We start from the raw sequence: 21,282 nt of genomic DNA, 5'->3' as shown, positions 1-21,282 counted from the left end.
TTGTATGTTGAAGGAGATATTTACTATTCTGCTTTAGCAGAACATACCAGAAGCTCCTTCTCTCTCTCACCAAAGTTCCATGAGCTGCTCTGTTTCTGTGAAACATCTGGCATGAAGATGAAAAGAGCTTCCATGGGGCTATTTCCAAGCCACCATGGTATCAGCTGGAGGCTGAGCCTGGCAGAATTGCCAGCAGCAAGATACCCATGGAGTCCAAGGAAGACTGTTTAGGCCTGGAAAAGATGGATAAGCTACCATCACATAAAGCATGAATAGAACAAAAAACAAAACAGCTTTGAGAGTGTTTTACATTAAATATATTAGGATTCCTATGAGAATTTCCTCCATAACAAAAGAACTGTTTCAGAATTCCTCCATGAAGAAGGGGGAAAAGAAACAGCGTTTCTCTATTTACAGTATGCAAGAGAGCAAAGGCCATATTTGTGAAATGCATAAATGCTTAAAGAAATAAACAAAATTCCACGTTTACAAGCACACAACAAACAAAGCAAGTTAAAATAGTAACTGACCATCCGAAATTTACACTTTTAGCTGGAATTCAGCGAAAATTATAGTGACATGGAAGTTAAACTGAGCATCATAATGTTGTTTAGCTTGTAAATTCAGACACTAAGAAAAGAGCCACCAAATTAATGGAAAAAATGTAGAATCTCAATTCTGCACTGCTAATCCTGGTTTCTGCTTTTGTCAGATAATAAATACAAGATGCCAGAACAGGGTTTGGTTGATCCAATTTGCAATTCAAAATGCAGCTTTCTCAAGTGCTATTGTCTGGGTAGGAAAATACATTATTGAGAAGCAGATGAAACAGCAAAGCATTCTATATTTCTGCCTTCCACATGTGTGCTCCAGGCATCTTTCATCCAGCACAGTACCTACTGCTGAATGGAAGCTCTGGAAATCAGGAATTTTGCTGCTTATTAGTCCTGACATTGAACATCAGATTTATTTCAGCATTTTTGACCCCCTTGTTTGGTGTCTCTATACAGCACAGCTCTGGTTGTAAAATTGGCATTATGATACTTGTTTCCATTCTAGTAACTTTGTTCCCTATGAGTGTCCTGGTTTACAGGATAGAGATGTTTGTTTTTCAAATAACAGCAACAGTTTCTCAGTGGTTGGTGGATGGAAAGGTGACAGAGGATGGAAAATTCCTGTAGTAGAAGATAAAAAGCAAAAAGACGAGGGTAAGCATTGATATCTAGTTACTGTCAGTAATGAATTAGGACACTTCCTTTTGTGGCAGCATCTCTGGAGTGGTGTAAATGCCTGCTCTTGCCTGCTTTGTCCTGTGAGTAGAAGTGCTTTGCTCATTAACAGCTCTCAGTGTGTTATAGCACAGGTCAGCCCTGCTCTGGGGTGTGCACAGGCTCATTTGCAATGCTGCAGGGAACCCTGTTCTCTTCCAGGGCTGCTGATCTAACAAAGGGAAATAGGAAAGGAATGGATCTGACTCACCACAACATACCAGGATTTCTGCTTCATCATGGACAGCTGGTTCTTTGTATGGCTTGAAGTATGTTCCACTTCAAAGTGATTACAGTCTGCTTTACTGAAGAAGTCTGGCATGCTAAAGCACAAGCAACTTGATCTGGGAAAGAAGATACAGGTTTTCAGTCAGTACAATGTGATAGATACCATTCAGTTACACACAAAACAAAACAAAACAAAATCAGACCCCAGACCAAAATAAAATCCCAAGGAATTGTATAATTGAGCAATAAATAAGGTAGGAGGGGAGCCTCTAGAGATCAACTAATGCAGCCCCACCAACACGTCCGAATCTGTCACTGTCCGAATACACCAGACACTGCTGACATACCACCAGGTGTTAGAATAATTAATTTAACATTTTCCTTCCATAAACAACTTTGTGATAAATTTTCAAGGCAATGGGAATGCAAACAGCTGCTACAGATAATAAGCAACTAATTAATCAAGTTGTTTATATAGCCTGGATCCAAGGTCCACCTAAATGGGGATTTTTTAGCAACTTATGTATATAAAGAATTATCCCACAGTGACACAAATTTTCCATTTGTATTGGAATAGCTCTGCATTTTAAGTCATGTGTCCCAGAGATAAGGACACCATATAAAATGGCATGGAGTTGAGCCTGCAGCATCCAGCAACTGGCACCATGCTTGGAGTCCTCTTTACTGCGTTGACTCTGGTAGCTGCAGGTACGTGTCCAACTTCTGCTTTAGTTTTAAAATATCAAGATAATTAAAATCTAAAAACAACTTTCCTTTTTTAGACAAATTGAACATTTTACATCAAAGAAAAAAACTACAGCATAGGATGTTCATTACAAGGGTCTCTCAAAAGACTAACTGGGTGCTGTGCTATTTGATAACTTACAGATATTTTTTAAACCTACTTTCAAAACACACATCCTATTTGTATGTCTTCTAGCCTTTGGCTGTGGGGTTCCTGCCTACCCGCCTCTTGTGTCCAGAGTTGTTGGAGGAGAAAATGCAAGACCATACAGCTGGCCCTGGCAGGTTGGTCATTCTGTACTTTCCCTGGAAAAACTGGGGCTGTGCTGTCTCTGCACAGCACAACTGAACAAAACCACCTCTTAAATTCCATTTGATGCATCTTGCCTGACACGTTTTGACTCTTCTCTTTTGATCAATCCTAAAGTTTCCAGTCTTCTTAAAAAAGCTCTGAATGTGCCACATTTTGCTGGTAATGTGTAGGCACACAGCTTGTGGTAACTGGGAGTGGGGCTGCAGCCCAGCCTCGTCCCCCAGCGGGTCCAGCTGTGAGAAGCAGGTGAGCAGCACTGAAGGCAATGAGCCACGGAGTGCCCAGGGGCACTGAGCAGCCACCAAAGGGAGCAGAGGGCACACAGGTGCCATGCATGAACATGAGGGTGTAAAAGGTTGGGCTAAAGAGCAAGAAGGGCACGTGCTTGGAGCCTTCTGAGGTGGTGTGATGGTGCTCTGTATGGGCAGATGCTTGGAGCCTTCTGAGGTGGTGCGGTGCTACTGTGTAGGGGAGACTGCTTAAAGCCTTCTGAAATTGCATGGTGATACTCTGTGTATTGTGGGATATGCTGTGACAGTACTGCAGGCTCTCGTTTTAAGTCAAGTAGACTTGGGCTATTTAAGCAAGATGTGTTTTAAAAATCAAGGTTTGGATGATAGGGAAGGAGGGAAAGCCTTTCTGTGGCCAGGAGTTGGAAATGTCAAAGCCTTCCACCATCAGCAAGTTGTGTTCTGGGTGCAGGAACAAAGCACAATGATGAAAAAAGAATAGGTAAGAGCCTGAGCCTTACTTGGTTCCTTGATCCCAGGTCTCCCTTCAGTACAATTCCAATGGCAAGTGGAGCCACACCTGTGGGGGAACCCTCATTGCCACCAACTGGGTTATGACAGCTGCCCACTGCATCAGGTAAGTAATGAAGATAAATCTGACCCAGGAAGCAGCACATGAGCAGAAAGAGATGAATGAAAATTGTATCAATGCCAGTTCTCCCTTTCCCAGTTGAAAGCTCTGAGGTTTGCATCATAGCTTTTGATTAAAAATCAGGACAATGACATCTCTTTATTTTCTTAATGTAAAAGGGGAAAATACCCCAGTTACCTGAATTCCATACTCTTCATTTCCATAAAGAAACTAGAAACATCCTTCTGTTTTCAAGTTGCTATTAAGAATCAGCTGTGTTGCCTGTTTCTGTAATATATGTCAGTTGAGTCCACAAGTTAACTAATCAATCCACTCCCTGAAGAAATAATCACAAATATTTCGAATATACCAATCATTTTCAGTAAACTCTTCATATTATGTGGCAGGGTAACAAATAAATTATCAGGTACAGCAATGTCATTGCATCATCAAAACTGCTTCCACAAATACAACCTCATTGTGCTCTGGTAGCATATGGTTATTGTAACACGAATTTATAGCAAATATCATAATATGAAACATGAAGGTTTGGCTGCATGTTATTATTATAAATCCTGCATATTATATCTACCACACAGTTGTTCATTATTGAAGCTATTTAAGCTGTCAAAAATAGCCAAATTGTTACTGCATTGAAGAATACGAGCTGAATCCTGCAAAGATTGGATTGGAGTTTGTTAAAGAAGCCTTGAGCAGGAGTTGACAGCTTAGAGATGAAATGATTGCAAAGTCTAGAACACAGTCTTTGCCCTTAGCAAATCACTGGCTCAGCTCCAGACAAACCATGCCTGTGATGAGAGATTAGAGTCAAGGGTGCTCTTATTGAATCTCTCAGGAGCCAAAGATGCAGCTGCATAACTGAGTGTTCATCCCTGTCTTGCCCAGTTCTTCTCTGACATATCGAGTGCTTCTTGGAAAATACAACCTAGCAACTGAGGAAAAGGGATCAATTGCACTTTCTCCAGAAAAGATCATTGTTAATCAGAACTGGAATCCACAGAATGTTGCAAATGGGTAAGCTGGTGGCAAGTATTTTTTCAGTTTTTAGGAGGATAAAAATCAAACTGCCTGAATCCCACCCACCTGGAGTTATGGTAATTAAGTTCATGTTTAGAGCCTTCTGTTACAGTGTCCCGTTTCTACCTTCCCCCTCAAGAGAATACAGAGCAATTAACAATATTGATTTCTTACTGATTAATAATGTTTCCAGAAGCCATTTTGCATGTTCATGCTCGGGTCAGAAGCAATGTTACATGCAATGATATCTCTTGTACAATGAAAGGGAATGAAGCATTTTATACAACACTCTTTGAAGCCCTCCTACCAGCAGCAGAGCCACAGAATCATGGATCATTAATATCCATGTGGCTGAAGGACCCCTGTGTCCTGCTGCAGCCTAAGGCCAGTAACAAAGAAATCCCCTCACTTCCAGTCCTTGGAGTGAGTCCTAACATATGCTTGGTTTTGGTGAAAAAAAACTATAAAAGACAACTTTCTTCCATCAGGAAAACAGGCAGTTCTGCAGGGAATAGCCTTCCAGTCCATGGATTTCTCTGTTGCTTTAGGGTGCAGGAATCTTTCCTGCTTGTGCATTGGCTTTTGCTCCCTTGCTTCTTTTGAATAGGCCGAGTGCTGTGTAACTGCTGAGTACTCAGGCTATTGTATCTTAATCCGTTTTGCAAACCTTTTCACCTTCCCTCTCTCTCCCCCACTCTCCAACGCGTTACCACAGGTACGACATTGCTTTGATCAAGCTCCCTGAGCACGTCACCTTAAGTGACCAGATTCAGCTGGCCTGCCTGCCCCCTGCCCAGAGCATCCTGCCCTCCAACACTGCCTGCTATGTCACCGGCTGGGGAAGACTGCAGAGTGAGTACTTGGCTATTTGCAAAACCATGGAATAAAACAGAACTTTCGGGAGTTCCTTCTCCTCTGAGATTGACAGCAAAGACTATTAATGGTGCTCAAGATCCCCTCAAAACTCAGCATAGTGAGGTAGTTTATTATATTGGGCTCCACTTCATTCATACATTATGATTTTTCCCTTTGAAATTTATTTTCCTTGTAACAGAGCTGGTAATGCACCTGAGGGGCCTTAATTGAGCTTTTAGGAGCTATTGTAATGCAAATGTTAATAGTGTGCAGACAGGTGCATTTGCTAATCCCAACACACCTGCTGAATATCTGAAGACACATAAGGGAATAGATGTGACATGAAGAAAATCTCAGAGTTGAGCAGAGGTGTCAGCTTGGTTCAGGAGGCAATTCCTTGAGGGATGAGCAAATTGCAAACTCCTGAAAATAGAGTAGCCCTTTATTTCCCTTAACAATGAGACATTTTTTAATGGAATGCAAATTTTTAGTAGGTTAAGGTGTATATGAAAGAATGGAACTAAGGGACATTCATACCTATAACAGCTTCTCCTTTAATGTAGCCCCTATGGAGTGTTTTACCTGGAGGGATGGTACCCAGACACCAAGAGAAATTTAGCAGATCAGGTTTATTCTTCCTTCAGTGCCAGCTGGTACCATGACCCTGTGTTTCTGTTCTCTCTCAGCTAATGGACCCCTTCCCGATGACCTGCAGCAAGGCCTTCTGCTGGTGGTGGATTATGCAACCTGCTCCAGACCTTTGTGGTGGGGAAGCTCAGTGAAACGCACCATGGTTTGTGCTGGTGGGGATGGAATCACCTCCAGCTGTAATGTGAGTCCACTCTCAGGGCTTGGGTTTAGACAAACAGGCCTGATGGGAAGGAAAGGTTAAAAACCCCACAGAGGGGCTGCTCACACTATGACTGTGTTCTCCTTTCTCCCAGGGGGACTCTGGGGGCCCACTGAACTGCCAGGGGGCTGATGGCAGGTGGGAAGTGCACGGCATCGTCAGCTTTGGCTCCGGTCTTGGCTGCAACTTCTACCACAAACCCTCTGTGTTCACCCGGGTCTCTGCCTACAACAGCTGGATCGAGCAGGTGAGTGCTGCTGCAGAGCACAGACTGTGCTGGGGCTCTCTCCCTGGCATTTCTGCCACCTGCTGAGGGAGCTGTATCACTCCTGATTCAACCCTCACCAACTGAAAAGTATCCTCATCTGAAACACATATCCAATTTTTTTTTTCACTTATTCAAATAAGTTTTGATAATAGGAATGCATTCTCCCTTTATCCCACAGCTTGATTGTAGTCATAAAGATTTACCATATATTTCAGAAGTGATTACTCAAATTTGCATTCATCAATTGCATCCTAAAAGGTAGCACATACAGCTCAAGTCTGGAATGTCAAACATCTTTTAATTTAATATAAACTTTGACTGAGAAGCAAAAATCTTATTTCACTTATTCAAATCTTGTGACTTGGACACAGCACATACTGTTCACAAATTCCTGCATCTCATGATCTGATTTTTCATTTGTTTTACATTTTTGTAGGTTATGGCAACCAACTAATCCAACGAGAACTGGATGAAAGACGCCAAGAAGGAAAGCAGCTTGAAAAAAAATCACAATTATGACACCTTTGATCAAAAAGAACCGGGAAATTACGCTTTTAACAAACAAGTATTAAACCAAACACTAGTGAAATAAACTGTATTTTTTGCAAGCAAACAAAGCGTGTCTCTGTCACTTCTTCCTGACTGTTGGCAAGCCCAGAGCCTGAATTTGGGGATAACTCTGGATATTCTTCCCAGTCCCCTGCCTCGGGCTGGGGCTTGCCAGCCTAACCTGGGGGCAGGAGCGAGGCGCTGTGCGGAGGGTGGGCAGAGGAGTCAGAGCATCACCGAACACCTCCGGGGGCTCGGGAGGGCTGCAGAGAGGCAGCGCTGGAGGCAGGGAGCAGGAGCCTGGGGCTGCGAGGGGCGCTCGGGGCTGGCCATGGCCCGAGGGAAGGCGGCGGAGCGGCCAGCACGTCCCCGCAGGTGAGTGATGGAGCGCCGGGCGAGGCTCTTCCAGAGGGGTTTTACCGCCTGTGACCTCGGAGCCAGCAAGACCCAGCTCTGGAGGCAGACCTGTCTCGTTTTGAAGTCACTGAGGTGAGGAGCTCAGAGTGGTCACTGTCAGCTGGCACAAATGTGGCTTTTTTTGGCAAAGCAGAATCGCCGCTTTTAGCTCAGCGCTCAATTAAAGACCCCCTTAATATTTCTTTCATTGTAGAAGAGAGGCAGTATAAAATCGAGGTGGATTTTTGTTGTGTTTTTCTTCTTCCCCCCGGTGTGTGCTAGGTGTTTCCAAGAGTAAAAGGAATGATTATAAAGGGAGGGCAAGTGACCCAAAGGCAAGCAGGAGATAGGGTAAGGAAAAGGTTGGAAGTTTGTTGTGAGAACAGAAATCCTCAGAGATAAATTTTCTAGGCTTGCAGTTCCTTTTAGTTTGGTGTTTTGCAGATGTTAACCTTTGGACTGAAAGTAAATATATTATTAAACAGAAATTGTATTAAATAGATAAGAGAAAGCATGGCTGTTTGTCATCTTTGGGGACAGTATTGTTATTACTTTTCTTCTACTTTACGACTGTTGATCACCATTCTGCTCAGCAAGAATTTGTTTTGCTTAATATCAGCCTCTGCTGAGAAATAATAGGTTTTATTGCATTTTATTTGCCTGACTAAAAGGGCGATTTCCTATATCTGCAAGAACAGGGGATCTGGGGAGGGCTTTTGTCAATCAGCTTTACTATGCAGAACTTTGTTCTTTATCAGTGGAAATAAGGATTACCCAGTTATTCAGGACCCATCCTGAGGTTTTTTCATGAGTATCATTGGTGTAAGATTGTAAATGATGGAATAATACGTTTGAAAATTAAAATCATTAGAGGTCACTTTGCTGTATGGAGCATGGATGTCCATTATGTGCAGTATGAAAGACAGAAAGGTAATCATGAAGCTCAAACAATAAAAACTGGATGTGCAAATGCTTCAGTAAAAGCTGAAAACAGAAATGTGATTCATTTTCCATCTGAAATATATCGGCAGTATTGTAAAAAACATCTGAGCTCATTTGAGCATATCAGCAGAAATTACTCACCATATGGAAGTGCCTATTAAGAACAAATTCTCAAAGTTTGATTTTAAAAAATCAACAGTTCCAGTTTATGATCACTGGAATCACTGGGGGAATAAGTAACCTATCTTTTCATGACCTTCCTTAAGATTTGGAGAGAAGTATCTCAGAGAATAAAACCTACAGAAAATGGTTTTATTAGCTTTTTTTCTCACAGAAAAACTGTATCATTCATCTAGTTTTGCAGATCAGAGTGTGTCAAGGAAGCAGTCTCTTAAATACAGCTTTTCTGTTAAAATTAATATCAGGTGGAACAAAATATAATAAAATATATCTTTAAAAAACATCCAGATAATGCATGCTCCTTTTGCTTTGTTTCAGAATGCACGGGGATTGTTAAATATCACTGCTAGATCCAGTTGTGGTTTCAGGAGCTGGAAGAAACACTCTTGGGATCAGACAATGCCACTGTTTCTTTTTAATTCTTTTTTTTTTAAATTCTTTTTTTAAGGTGTTTTCCCTCTTCCAATGCTGGTGGTAGAAAAACGATTCAAAGGATTTTGACAGCATGCATGATCTCCCTCTGCAGCCTCCTTGGGGCCATTTCTTTTGATTTGAGCAACAGCTTGGAAATATGGAAAAACACAGGCAAAGCCCTTCAGGAACTTGCCTCCTGTGAAAACCTTTGGGCTGCTCACCTCATCTCTCTCCTGCAGGAAGAAAGGCACAGCTGGCTGCTCCCAGCAGCAGACACAAGGAACAGATCCCTCCATTCTCAGCTCTTGGGGAATTTAAACTCCCTCTGTATGGCAAGTGAAGCAGAACTGTACTGTGAGAATTGCCAGTGCAAGGAGGAGAAAATCTCCATTTGTAGATTTTACATGACTGGCTTGAGACACCAAGTGAACATCTCAGGGGTTACTGAAGCCAGGCAGGTGCTGTCCAGAGTGATCTCTGAACTGCTTGAGCGTTTCAGGAGTCCCCGTGAGGACCTCAGAGCCATGAGGCACAATCCTGACTGGGCAGACACAGTCGCTTTTAAACTCTTCCTCCAAATCAGAGAAGCTGTGCTCAAAGCTCAGCCAGTGCCAGCACCTGTGAGCCTTCAAAGCTCACTGCAGCAGCATTTTGCCACTCTGAGCTATGCTCTCTTCTCCTCAGAGACTGCACGTAAGTGCTGGACAGATAATGTCAATCTGTCACTTCATTTCACCCATTATGAAGGAATTATTTTCTTTACCCCATCCCTGGGCTGGGGTGACTTTGTGTCCCTGGAAGCCACGGGCAGGGGACTGCACTATGCACAGAGCTGTCTGCTGCAGGAGGGACAGGAAAAGCTGCACAAGAAATCCAGGGAAATCCTGTCCACAATAAGCCTTAAGATCAGTCTGGTGGTGGTCGCCTGTCTCATTTACCCCATTGTACTGATGTCCTTCAAGCAAATGACAGACTGGATACACAATTATGCCAGGAACCTCAAGGAAAAGACAGAGGACTTGAAAAGGGAGAGGCGCCTAGCTGAGGACCTCTTGCACCAGATGTTGCCAAAGTCTGTGGCCAAGCAGCTAAGGAAGTGCCAAAAAGTTGAGGCAGAAAACTATGACCAGGTTAGCAAATGGAAAGGATGTTGCCACCAAGGGTAGAAAAGTATTCACCTAAAATAGCACCTACCTTGTCACAGCTTTGAGGATCCTGGGTTTGCACCCACAGGCCAGTGTGGATGGAAATCCAAATATTCCTGGTGGGTTTTGGAGAGAGCTGTGCAATATGCTATGGAGCACCTAGGCTGCTGGGGAAGGAAGAAGAGCTGAGATTTCCAAATTCATGGCTTTAGACCTCAAACATCCTATCCTGGCAAATTGTCTTGGCGTTTAGGAGCCTACCCACAACAGCCAGCCAGCACCATTGGATCATGAGTTCATAGGAGCAAGAAATGAGTCTCCTCCTTGTAAAATATGAAGAATAAAAGAATTGCTGCTGTCAGTGTTGAATTTAGCAGCTGTGCTGCATAGCCCTCAGCCCAAATCCTCATGCTACAGTAATTGCAATTCTATTGTCTCTTTTTCCCTGGACACCCCCTTACTTTCAGCTGTGAAACACAGTACTAAATGTTTGCATTTAATCTGTAGGTGTCATTATCAAAACAACAACCTGTAATTGCACAATTAATTATAATCCACAATAGTCATGACATCAAAAGTGCTGAATCAAGGCAGAATGAAAAGGTGGCCCTTCCAGATTAATTTGTATTAGCAAAGATGATTTGAGTTTAAACATTGACACAATTCAGACAGCACAGAGAAGAAAATTCTTTGCCGACAGCTGCAACACACATTTCTCTTCCTCAATTCTATTCTTTCTTTTATAAGTTTTATTTTTAAGTGATTTTTTATTTTTTCTGTAAATTATTTGATCATTACAAACATCATTTGAAAATGAAAGAAAACCCAGTTATTTTCTAATTCAACAACAACAGAGACAGCAACTGAGATTTTATTTCACAGGTTTTTTTTGGTACCTAGCTTTATCCCTATCACAGTTTAAATCACTTTTAAAGGAAAATGAGACCCTACTTCTATAAGAAGTCTCTTGATCACTGCTCACAAGATTCAAAGCATTTGACTTTCAGTCTCCCATTAGCATGAGATATTCACAGAAGTGCAGGTGCTAAACTTTGGAGATAAGAATAATTTTATCTTTCAAAGTAGAAGAAAACAATTCAGAGCCAGAGCTTGTTCCTTTAGGATTGTTTCTATTGAGCTGTGCAAGACTGGTACCACATGCAGACTGTGGCTTAGGCTGCTGTGCTCAAGATTTCACAAGTCCCCAAAGGCTTCACGCTCTCCTTCTCCCTGTAACAGGTGACTATCTTTTTCTCTGACATCGTGGGGTTCACAAGCATTGCTGCCTCCTGTACTCCCTTGCAAGTGGTTGAGATGCTCAACAATCTCTACGTCTGCTTTGACACCAGGATTGAGTCTTACGATGTGTACAAGGTGAGTACAAATCCACAGGAAGGGAATCTGCAAGCTGCAGAAATCTTTCTTACTCTGTTTTCTGGTGAATATCAAATACCCCAGGCCAGGAGTTCAAATGCATTAAATACAAGGCCTGCCATCCTTCGGGGACTCTACACCACATTTTGGCGAGTGCTGGACAGCTAAAATAGATTTTACTCTGATTTTCTTTCCAAAGGACAAGCTCAGTGCCTGCCACTTAGTGACACGTGCCCCTTCCTACCAGGTGGAAACCATTGGGGATGCCTACATGGTAGTGAGTGGCCTGCCAGAGAGGAATGGCACCAAACATGCCGATGAGATTGCCAAAATGTCCCTGGATCTGGTGGCGGCGGTGCGGCAGGTTGTGATCCCTCACATGCCGACGGGCAGGCTGGAGCTGCGGGCTGGGATCCACACAGGTACAGGGGCTGAGGTGGAGGCAGGAAAAAACAGAACAGGGCACAGACACTTATGTGAGCAGAAAGGAATTCTGCACTTCTGCACGAGCCACTGCCTCTCCCCACAGCTCAGGATAAGTATTTCTCCTGGTTCCAGCAGGAACAGGGGGGAGAAGTGAGTTTTGCCTGTATCAGTGTGGAAAGGTCTGGGAAACAATTTCGTATTGGTGATATATCACCACCAATTAGCTACAGCTAATCAGATTGTGACTTCTCTCACTAAGTAAATACTGCACAGCCAGGCCCCAGATGCACAGAGCACTCCCAGTTTCCACATCTCTCTGAGGATACAGAGTGACTGGCAAGGGTGCTGGCATTTGACACTGCCCTGCACTTCTCACTGCTTCTTACCACTTGCTTCTTCTTTTTGGGTCTCTCCGCCTCGTGTTTTCTCAGGACCCTGTGTAGCTGGAGTTGTGGGGTACAAAATGCCTCGTTATTGCCTCTTTGGGGACACTGTGAACACAGCTTCCCGCATGGAATCCACCAGCCTGCGTAAGTGCCTCGGGCAGGATTGGGCATCCAGCCAGACCCACACCTGCACTCTGCACCCCTAAGGCACTGGGGTGCAAGGAAATCCCCAAACACCCTCACATCAGGCACAGTCAAGTGTGAAATAAGGTCTCTGGAGGAGAAGGAGCACTCTCTGGGACCAGCCCAGGTCAGAGAACTAATTAGCACCCATCTAAGGAAGAAGAACTTCCTTGAGCTGCCATCCCCCCTGCTCCTGGACATGCACCAGTTACCAAATAGACAAGAGAAACTCTTGTGGATTGGCATGGGCAATGTAGAGTCACATCCCATAATGCCAAAAGAGGAGGTGGAAACACTGGGCTGATAAATGCAGGAGGGCTGGTATGTTTTCTCTGGGATTCAGGGAATCATTAATTCCTGCTCTGCTCTGAATCCTAGCACAGAAGATCCACATCAGTTCTGCTACATATGAAGCCCTTCTCACAGATGATGCATATGAAATTGAACTGAGAGGAGAAATTGAAGTCAAGGTAGCAGTTTTTCTGTCACTTGATAACAATAAAGGCATTTAATGGGATAGGGAGGAGATGATAGATTTGGCCATTGCTCTTCTGTGAAGAGCACATCAACTTTTAACTGTGTCCACAAGGTTCTTTTGCGAATTCAAGTGGAAGTGGCTACACGTTACTCCTCAAAGTTGAAGAAAAAGTGTTCTGTGTGCTTTGAAACATGGCTGCTATGCCTGCACCTGCATGGAACCACACGAGTATGGCCCAAAGTGTAAGGATTTAGTCAAAGACACATGGATTTAAGGCTTATTTTAAACCCTTAGCAACACTGCCAGTGACCAGCAAGGCAGTGACCTCTGAACAGAAGAGATTATTAGCACTCAAACTGCACATAAATTATAATTCTTTCCTTGATCAGCAGTCACTTATGAGAGGAGAGATGACAAATGCAGGACAGCGAGTAGCTCTGGCCATAGTGATCCCTGCTCTGCTTCATATTGCATGAAAAGAGCTGTTTTCTTCTCTCTCCTTTTCTTGTCCAGGGCAAAGGGAAAATGAAAACCTACTGGCTTCTTGGAAACAAGAACTACAGTGTTCAAAATGACAGCCTGGTGTGTCACTGGAATCCAGCAATCTCCAAGAAAAAAAAGATGGAAAGTAGCCAGGGATCTGTCCAACAAGTAAGGAGGTGAACATCTGGCTGGGGGAGCCTTCCTAGATAGCAAGGCACTCACTGCAGACTGGGCCACGTGGAAATTGCATCTTTGCCCTGGAAGCAGGGGGCTCTGCTGTGTGCAAAACAGCTCTAATGTGTGTTTCTGTCTGTCAACAGGCTGGTGTGGGAGCAGAGCCACCTGCACAGAGCCCTGCCTTGTCCTGGGATGAGCTGAGCCCAGACACTCACACTCCAAGGAGTTCCAGACCAGACTGGAGCCCTGAGAGTGTCACCCATGGAGCGAGCCAAAAGCAGAGCAATGGCTTTCACCAGAGCTCCCAACACAGCCTCCAGGAGAAGCTCCTTTCTCTGGGCTCACCTGCTTTGGGGGAAGGTGACAAAGGTGCCAATTTAGAGCACAGGTCACATGGTACTAAAACATCATGGAAAAATGAGCTTCTTCCAGGTTTTGTAGATGAGATGTGACAGTAGAAGAAGCAACTGGACTGTCCCAGGCACACAGAGCTCCTTTAAATAACATTCTCTTTTTGCTCCTAGCCACAATTGGTGTTTTTAGCTAGTATGTTAATGTGGGAACCTAAATCAGCAGTAGAAGTTTAGGAAGGTGTCTCAAAACGAGGAGAAGCTACTAAAGTGCAGGTGGGGTTCACCAGGAGCATGACTGGTAGTAAAAGATGTTCAGCAGTGTGACTCCCTCACTTCACTAAAGCCATTCTAGATTTATGCCTGTAGGTGACACAGAATGCAGCAAAGTCCAGGGCTTTGAGACCCTGACACATGACAGCAAGCTGCTTCTTTCAAGATGGCCTTTACCACTCCCCAGGGAACCACAGCTTGAAAAATGTGTAACTTTAGATAGTAGGAGAGGGAGTAGCAAAATCCTGATGGAGAAGGGAATAACTCTTTTTGATTATTGTTTAGGAGATACGAATGAAGTGAGGACAACACTGAATTTCTTCTAATAAGTTTCTGTAGCACTTTGTCTTTCCAGCTTCTCTCCCCTGCAGTGGAATCAAAAAATACATGTATTTTTTTCCATTATCAGTCTCCTGGGGGCTTGGTGGTGAGGCAAGGATGCAGTCCAGCTCTGTGGAAGATATGAGAAGGAAAAGCTACTTCTCCCATTAAACTGGAATTTGCTATTCTTTCCTTGTTGGAGGAAGAGTCTCTGTAGTGAAGAGCAGTAAATTCCTCTTCTATGTATGACTCAGAGAAATCAAACTGAATTTCTTCCCCATGTTGGCAATTAGTAACTCTGTGCAGAGTTCAGTCCATTTGCAAGAGAGCTGCACATCTAATTAACCCCATCCTGCCTGCTGCCTTCTTTTAGCAATTCCAGGGAGAGGGAACAGGAGCACAAGTGTGGGGGATAGGCTTTGGCCTGTCTCTTCTCCCAGCTGACAGGTTCGTGTAGAGCATAAGAGAGATTTAGCAGATTAAAGTTCTTTCTAAAGGAGTCAAGGCAGTGCTTAATGGTTGCAAAAGGCAACACAAATGACGGTGTGAATTTAACAGGAATTCAAGCTTCAAAAGCTGCAATTCGTCTTGGTTTTAATAATTTCTTGGTCTTTGTTTTTAATAATTTATTTTTTCCTAAAATAAAGTAGCTTCATGAGTTTCAAAGGAAGTTGGTTGGAATATAGCTCATATAAGTTGACTCCTTGCAGAGTCAAAGCCAAGAGCTGTTTCTTTAAGTCAGGTCAGAGAAAGTCACTGCAGGAGTGTGTGTGGCTCCAAGCTCAGCCTCAAGTAGGATCTCTGAAGGTTAGCTGAAGAACTGTTTGGTTTTGTACAAAAGTAAATAAAATTGGAGGCTGAAGTCCTCATCATAAATGTAACATGCATATTTCTACATGAGAAAGAATGAAACTCAGAACTAACTCCAGCACTGGTGTTTTACGAATCAAGGTCAGGTGTTGTTCTAAAAATATATTTGCCAGTTCAAGCAAAAAATATTTCAGGCAAATTCAATGTTTCAATTCATGCAGGACTTTGCATCAATGGCCACAATGGTCACACCAGGCTTACAGCTTAATAAAACAACCTAATAAGGTACTTCACTAATCTCAAGCACAACTTTCCCTCCCACCTCCCCAGATCTCAGAACCTGTCTACATGGAATATTTGTGTACATGCAAATACAATTTAACTTCTGTTAAAAGGTACCTGCAAGCATGTGGTTCAGATTTTTCCATTAAAAAATTAATTAAGGTAGCTTGGAAGTTGCTCCAATACTTTCACACCAACAAAAACAAAGGTAAATGACATTTCAGCATGCTGCATCCTGGAGATCCACTTCCAAAACAAACAAACAAAGAAAAATCCCAAAAATTCTCTTTTTAAAGTCAGTCTCTTGAATCCAGGGAGATGGTGGTGTGGTGTGTTTTTAAGATGCCTGATGATGATATTACTGGACATGTATGGAACCTGCACAGGTGTGCTCACATAGATTTAAACACACAATCCCAAACATATATAAATCTAGGTTGATGTCCAATATTGACTGAAAGGCTGGAATATTTTCATCTGGTTCCTGTCAGCACTCAGCAAGTGGGATCAAATGTGGGAAAAAAACAAACAAACAAACAAAAAAAAAAACAGGAAAAGGAGATACAGAAATAAATGTGTTTGAAGAGACACGACTTTTAGCTCAGTGAAGGAAAATGTCTCAGGTGCACATATCCCTTCAGAGCCAGGCATGAAAGGAACCCCAGGGGAGAGGGACAGCTGGGCACTGGGGCTCAGAGACACAGCAGCCCCATGCTGTCTCCAATTGTTATGAAAATCCTGGGTCAAGATCAGAAGCAAATTATTTGCATGGAAAATTGAGCCTGTTCTGATCTTCATCTCTTCAGAGGCTTCAGTGTGGATTTTTAAATTAGAAAAAATGTGTGTGCTTGATAGACAGCAATTAGTATTTATTAACAAAACAAGCTTTGGTTCAACTCGGAGCAGTCCCTTTCCCTTTCTCAGGCAAGAAGGAAGTGATGTGTTCCTTGCTGTGCATATGGCTGATGCTTTGGCTTGCTCCCAAAGATTTTTATGTTGTTTATGTCTAACATACAGCAAGGCTTGGACTGGATGAAGGTTAAGGCTGTACCAGGTTGCCTGTTTTAACTCTGAGACTGACTTTGGCCATGAAATATTTTCTGGACTGAAAACCTTTCTCTGGACCAGGCTAACTCAAAGTCTCGAGTTTATTATGGGGGATTTCAGCCTAGCCAAAGGCACAGATATATACCTGGAACGAGAGAAATCCTGCAGGAATAAAAGTGTCCAGTTCCGAGCCTGACAAACACAGTTTCTCAACAGCAAAGATTAACCTTCATTTCCATAAAGATCAGACGGGATATTTTAGCCATCCTGCATCAGTCATACTGCTGAGACACGTGGGATGCAAAGCCTGGGAAATGAACTGCCCGGCTCCTCTCGCCAGATGTGCAAACGCCACAGCTGGATCCCCCCGAGGCGACAAACAGCACTACCCACTGCGGCCGCTGGGTGTCGCTGCGGGCCCAAACACGGCGGCTCCCAGCCCGGAAAGGGAAAGGGAAAGGGAAAGGGAAAGGGAAAGGGAAAGGGAAAAAGGGAAAGGGAAAGGGAAAGGGAAAGGGAAAGGGAAGGGAAAGGGAAAGGGAAAGGGGGAAAGGGAAAGGGAAAGGGAAAGGGAAAGGGAAAGGGAAAGGGGGAAAGGGAAAGGGAAAGGGAAAGGGGGAAAGGGAAAGGGAAAAGGGAAAGGGAAAGGGAAAGGGAAAGGGAAAGGGAAAGGGAAAGGGAAAGGGAAAGGGAAAGGGAAAGGGAAAAGAGGAAAGGGAAAAGGGAAAGGGAAAGGGAAAGGGAAAGGGGAAAGGGAAAAGGGAAAGGGAAAGGGAAAGGGAAAGGGAAAGGGAAAGGGAAAGGGAAAGGGAAAGGGAAAAAGGGAAAGGGAAAGGGAAAAAGGGAAAGGGAAAGGGGAAAGGGAAAGGGAAAGGGAAAGGGAAAGGGAAAGGGAAAAAGGGAAAGGGAAAGGGAAAAAGGGAAAGGGAAAGGGAAAGGAAAGGGAAAGGGAAAGGGAAAGGGAAAGGGAAAGGGAAAGGGAAAGGGAAAGGGAAAGGGGAAAGGGAAAGGGAAAGGGAAGGGAAAGGGAAAGGGAAAAAGGGAAAAGGGAAAGGGAAAAGGGAAAGGGAAAGGGAAAGGGAAAGGGAAAGGGAAAGGGAAAGGGAAAAGGGAAAGGGAAAGGGAAAAAGGGAAAGGGAAAGGGAAAGGGAAAGGGAAAAAGGGAAAGGGAAAGGGAAAGGAAAGGGAAAGGGAAAGGGAAAAGGGAAAGGGAAAGGAAAGGGAAAGGGAAAGGGAAAGGGAAAGGGAAAGGGAAAGGGAAAGGGAAGGGAAAGGGAAAGGGGAAAGGGAAAGGGAAAGGGAAAGGGGGAAAGGGAAAGGGAAAGGGAAAGGGAAAGGGAAAGGGAAAGGGAAAGGGAAAGGGAAGGGAAGGGAAAGGGAAAGGGAAAGGGGGAAAGGGAAAGGGAAAGGGAAAGGGAAAGGGAAAGGGAAAGGGAAAGGGAAAAGAGGAAAGAGAAAAAGGGAAAGGGAAAGGGAAAGGGAAAGGGGAAAGGAAAGGGAAAGGGAAAGGGAAAGGGAAAGGGAAAGGGAAAGGGAAAGGGAAAGGGAAAGGGAGAGCCAGCACTGTGGGTACACACACAGCCACAGCCAGGGAAAGGGAATGGGAACACCACTGAGCCGTCACAGCATTTTCCTCTCAAGATGAAGGACAGAGAAGCTAAAAGGCCAAAACAAATCTTTGTTGACAAGACAAATGGGCATGTGCACTCGAAACCAGAGAGCAGGGGAAAAAAAGAGGAAAATTGAAAAGATTAAATAGAAAACAACACATACATGTTCTGGATTATTTGTCAGCTTCTAGCTGGTCCTTATTCCCAAACCCACTAGTAAGCTACCCAACCTGAAAGCTCTGTACTGCTTCTCAGGGTGTTAAGAAGTTGCCTAATAAAAATGTGTCAAAATGAGAGGAGGATGGGAATCTGGAAACAAAACTAGCTCATTGAAATCAATCAGTTTGACAAAATTCTTGCCAGTGACATTTCAAAGATCCTGTATAATCCTGCTAGAGTAGAGAGCAAATGCCATGGCAGCCTGTGCAAGAGTTGGGGTAATTCAGGTGCTCCCCCAGAGTGGATAAGTGCTATCCCCCTGTCCCTTCTGTCCTTTCACCACCGTGCTGGTGTGCTCCCAGCTCCTGCTGGGGTGCTCAGCACATGAAGCCCTACTGCCACGTTTGTTCTCATCTGAAGCCCAGCTGGGGCCAGGGGTTTGACCCTCAGAGTAGCCAGTAACACCAACCACTTTTCATCCACCTTATGTGAGCCAGCACAGTTTTAGTCCTCAGCTGAATGGGGGCAAGCTGGGCAGCTGTTGTGGCTAAAAGCCTCCCACCCTGCAGGGGCTGGGCCACCTCACAGTGATCCTCCAAAGCCCTGGGGATCAGCCTCAGGAGATGCTCTGCTGCTCTTTGCTTGAATTTCTGCTCAGAAAATGCCCCATGGACAAGTCAGGCTGGGATCTGGTGAGATTCCCAAGGACTTTTTACCTTTTTCTATTTATCCTTTAAGACTCAGTGCACTGGAGACTGCAGGGGGTCCATCACCTGATCAACTGACCTGCAGGTACATGGAATTCCTTAATTACCAGGTCTAAAGGAGCATAAGTCTGTGTGTCACTCCCAAGAGGCCAACATAAAGACAGCAGCTGCTGAAAACACATTTTCCTTTCCTGTTTAGAGGATTCTTTAAAGATGTGGCTTTTTGCACTCTGAACAGCAGTTCAGGCTTGCATTGATCATTCAGTACAAGAGCTCACATATTCACCTCCATGGAAACTGCAAAAGGCAGGAACATAAGTCTCCAGTGATTGTGTGGAGTTTGTACTCCTTGTCCTCATCTCACAATAATTCCCATTTCTCCTGTGTTTTTACTTGTTCTCAAAGCAGGTCACTGCTGCTCGTGCCCTTCAAGGACAGCACAGCCAGAGAGGAACTGACATCACTGTAGGATCAGAACTGGTTTATTGACTCCTAGGCCAAGGCTCACCTAGTTAGACCCCAAAAAAATAAAGGATCAGAAAAGTGATCAGAAAAGAATCACAAAAGAAAGTGATTAGAGCAATTGTTCTAGGCACAGCACAGAGGACACCAAGCCCATTTATTGCACTTTTCAATGTCATATCTGGCTTCAGCCAGTCCAGAAAACAAAAAGTTCTTTCTGTTGCAACATCCTTGAAATACAGAACAACTCATTCAGGTTGGATCAGAGCCACGCAGCTTTGTGATGTGCATCACCTGAGTGTGTGTCTGTAGAACATTCCTGTCCTCACAGCTCAGTATGGGTCTGACAGTGACAGCATTTTTTGGCACAGGCTCCTGCTCCTTCCTGCAGCTCACAGGCCTTAGCTCTGGACCCTGCGGATGAGGGATTTTGTTTTTAAACTCTCAAGTACATGCACAAGGCAGGAGAGAGTAAGAACTTATTTCAGGAAGGTGTTTGTGGCAGGCGGGTTAAAATTAGACCATTTGTTCCTAAAAAGACTGTGTAGGACGACAAGGAGTTGGCAAGAGGCTCTCCAGCCGGGAATGTGACACAGGAAGCGCCTCCACGGCGTTTGGCAGTGATGTCACCTGGCTGGCCCAGGGTGCTCCATGGCAGGGTCCTGGGAAGCTCGGGGATGGAGCACTGGAACTTGTTCAAGCCACTCTGTATCTGCGGGCCGTGAGTGCGGAGCAGACGTGTCGACAGGACCCACCGCCAGCGCTCCCAGATAAGGGAATCTGGAGCCAGGACAGAGAACTGCTATTCTTGCACTCTTTCTGAGGGCCTCTTCAGCAAAGTATCAGCCTCCTCTTCCTGTCATGCCCCCCTCCTCTTACTGCTCCAGGAATTCCTGCCTTCTGAGCTTTCTGCCTTCCACACATGGCTCAGCAACAGTTGTGCTTCACAGCCTCAGGCTGGCGGGATCATTAGGGAACAAATTGGTGGGCACGGGGCCTAGAAAAGCTCAGCATGAAGGGTTGGGATGTTTCCTTTCCTCAGTGAAAGTGCTTGCTTTGAAGCTAAGCTAAGGAGCACCAGATCAAGCTCTCAGACCTGCACAAGCAGAGATCTGTTCTGAAGTTTAAAGTACAGTGATTAGGGATGTGCAAAAAATAGCTCTGGAAATCCACACAGTGTTACAGTGGGGAAGTATGAAAGTTGGAAATGCAGACTGTCTCTTCCAGTAGAAACTTTCTGGTCATGAGGCAATTACTGAGCACCTGCAAAAGCTCTTACTTGTTGTTTTGATTTTTAAAGATTTTCTAAAGCCTTCTGAGTTTACATTCTTGTAGCAAACTTTCTCACACACTATGCAAATAACTTATTGTTTTTGCATTCCTTCGTAGAAGCAGAGAAATTTACTGGACTAGTAGTTTGTCCAGTGTCATTGGAGAGGTGGCACTTTCACCCTCCAATCCACTGGCACCTTTGAAAAACTATAAATACTAGAGTCAGAAAAAATAAACTAGCCTTTTTACCTTAACAATAGCAGCGGCTGACATCGTGCTTTCTCCTATCCTATAGTAACATTTACTCATTCTTGCCCCTGTGACTGTAAAGATGCAGAGACAACAACCTTGCTTCGTGCCACACACACACATCACACACAAGGTTTTGCAGGGGAGAAATACAAGCAGTTGCTTGGAGTGCAGGCCACATC

The 21,282-nt window shown here is 44.2% G+C and overlaps 1 protein-coding gene across 1 annotated transcript; it reads left to right on the top strand.

Annotated features, from left to right (window-relative positions):
• Window positions 1-2,124: 2,124 nt before the first annotated feature.
• On the top strand, window positions 2,125-6,998 carry LOC128799033 (chymotrypsin-like elastase family member 2A). Its single transcript, XM_053963099.1, has 8 exons — window positions 2,125-2,204; window positions 2,437-2,525; window positions 3,323-3,420; window positions 4,321-4,449; window positions 5,168-5,304; window positions 5,994-6,139; window positions 6,252-6,404; window positions 6,862-6,998. Exons 1-8 carry the CDS (start codon window positions 2,126-2,128, stop codon window positions 6,877-6,879), a joined length of 849 nt encoding a protein of 282 aa, XP_053819074.1. The 5' UTR covers window position 2,125; the 3' UTR covers window positions 6,880-6,998.
• Window positions 6,999-21,282: the final 14,284 nt, after the last annotated feature.

This window comes from Vidua chalybeata, chromosome 22, assembly GCF_026979565.1.
Source record: "Vidua chalybeata isolate OUT-0048 chromosome 22, bVidCha1 merged haplotype, whole genome shotgun sequence".
Lineage (NCBI taxonomy): Eukaryota > Metazoa > Chordata > Aves > Passeriformes > Viduidae > Vidua > Vidua chalybeata.
Note: the sequence above shows the minus strand (reverse complement) of the source record. Positions and strands in the feature narration are given on the sequence as shown.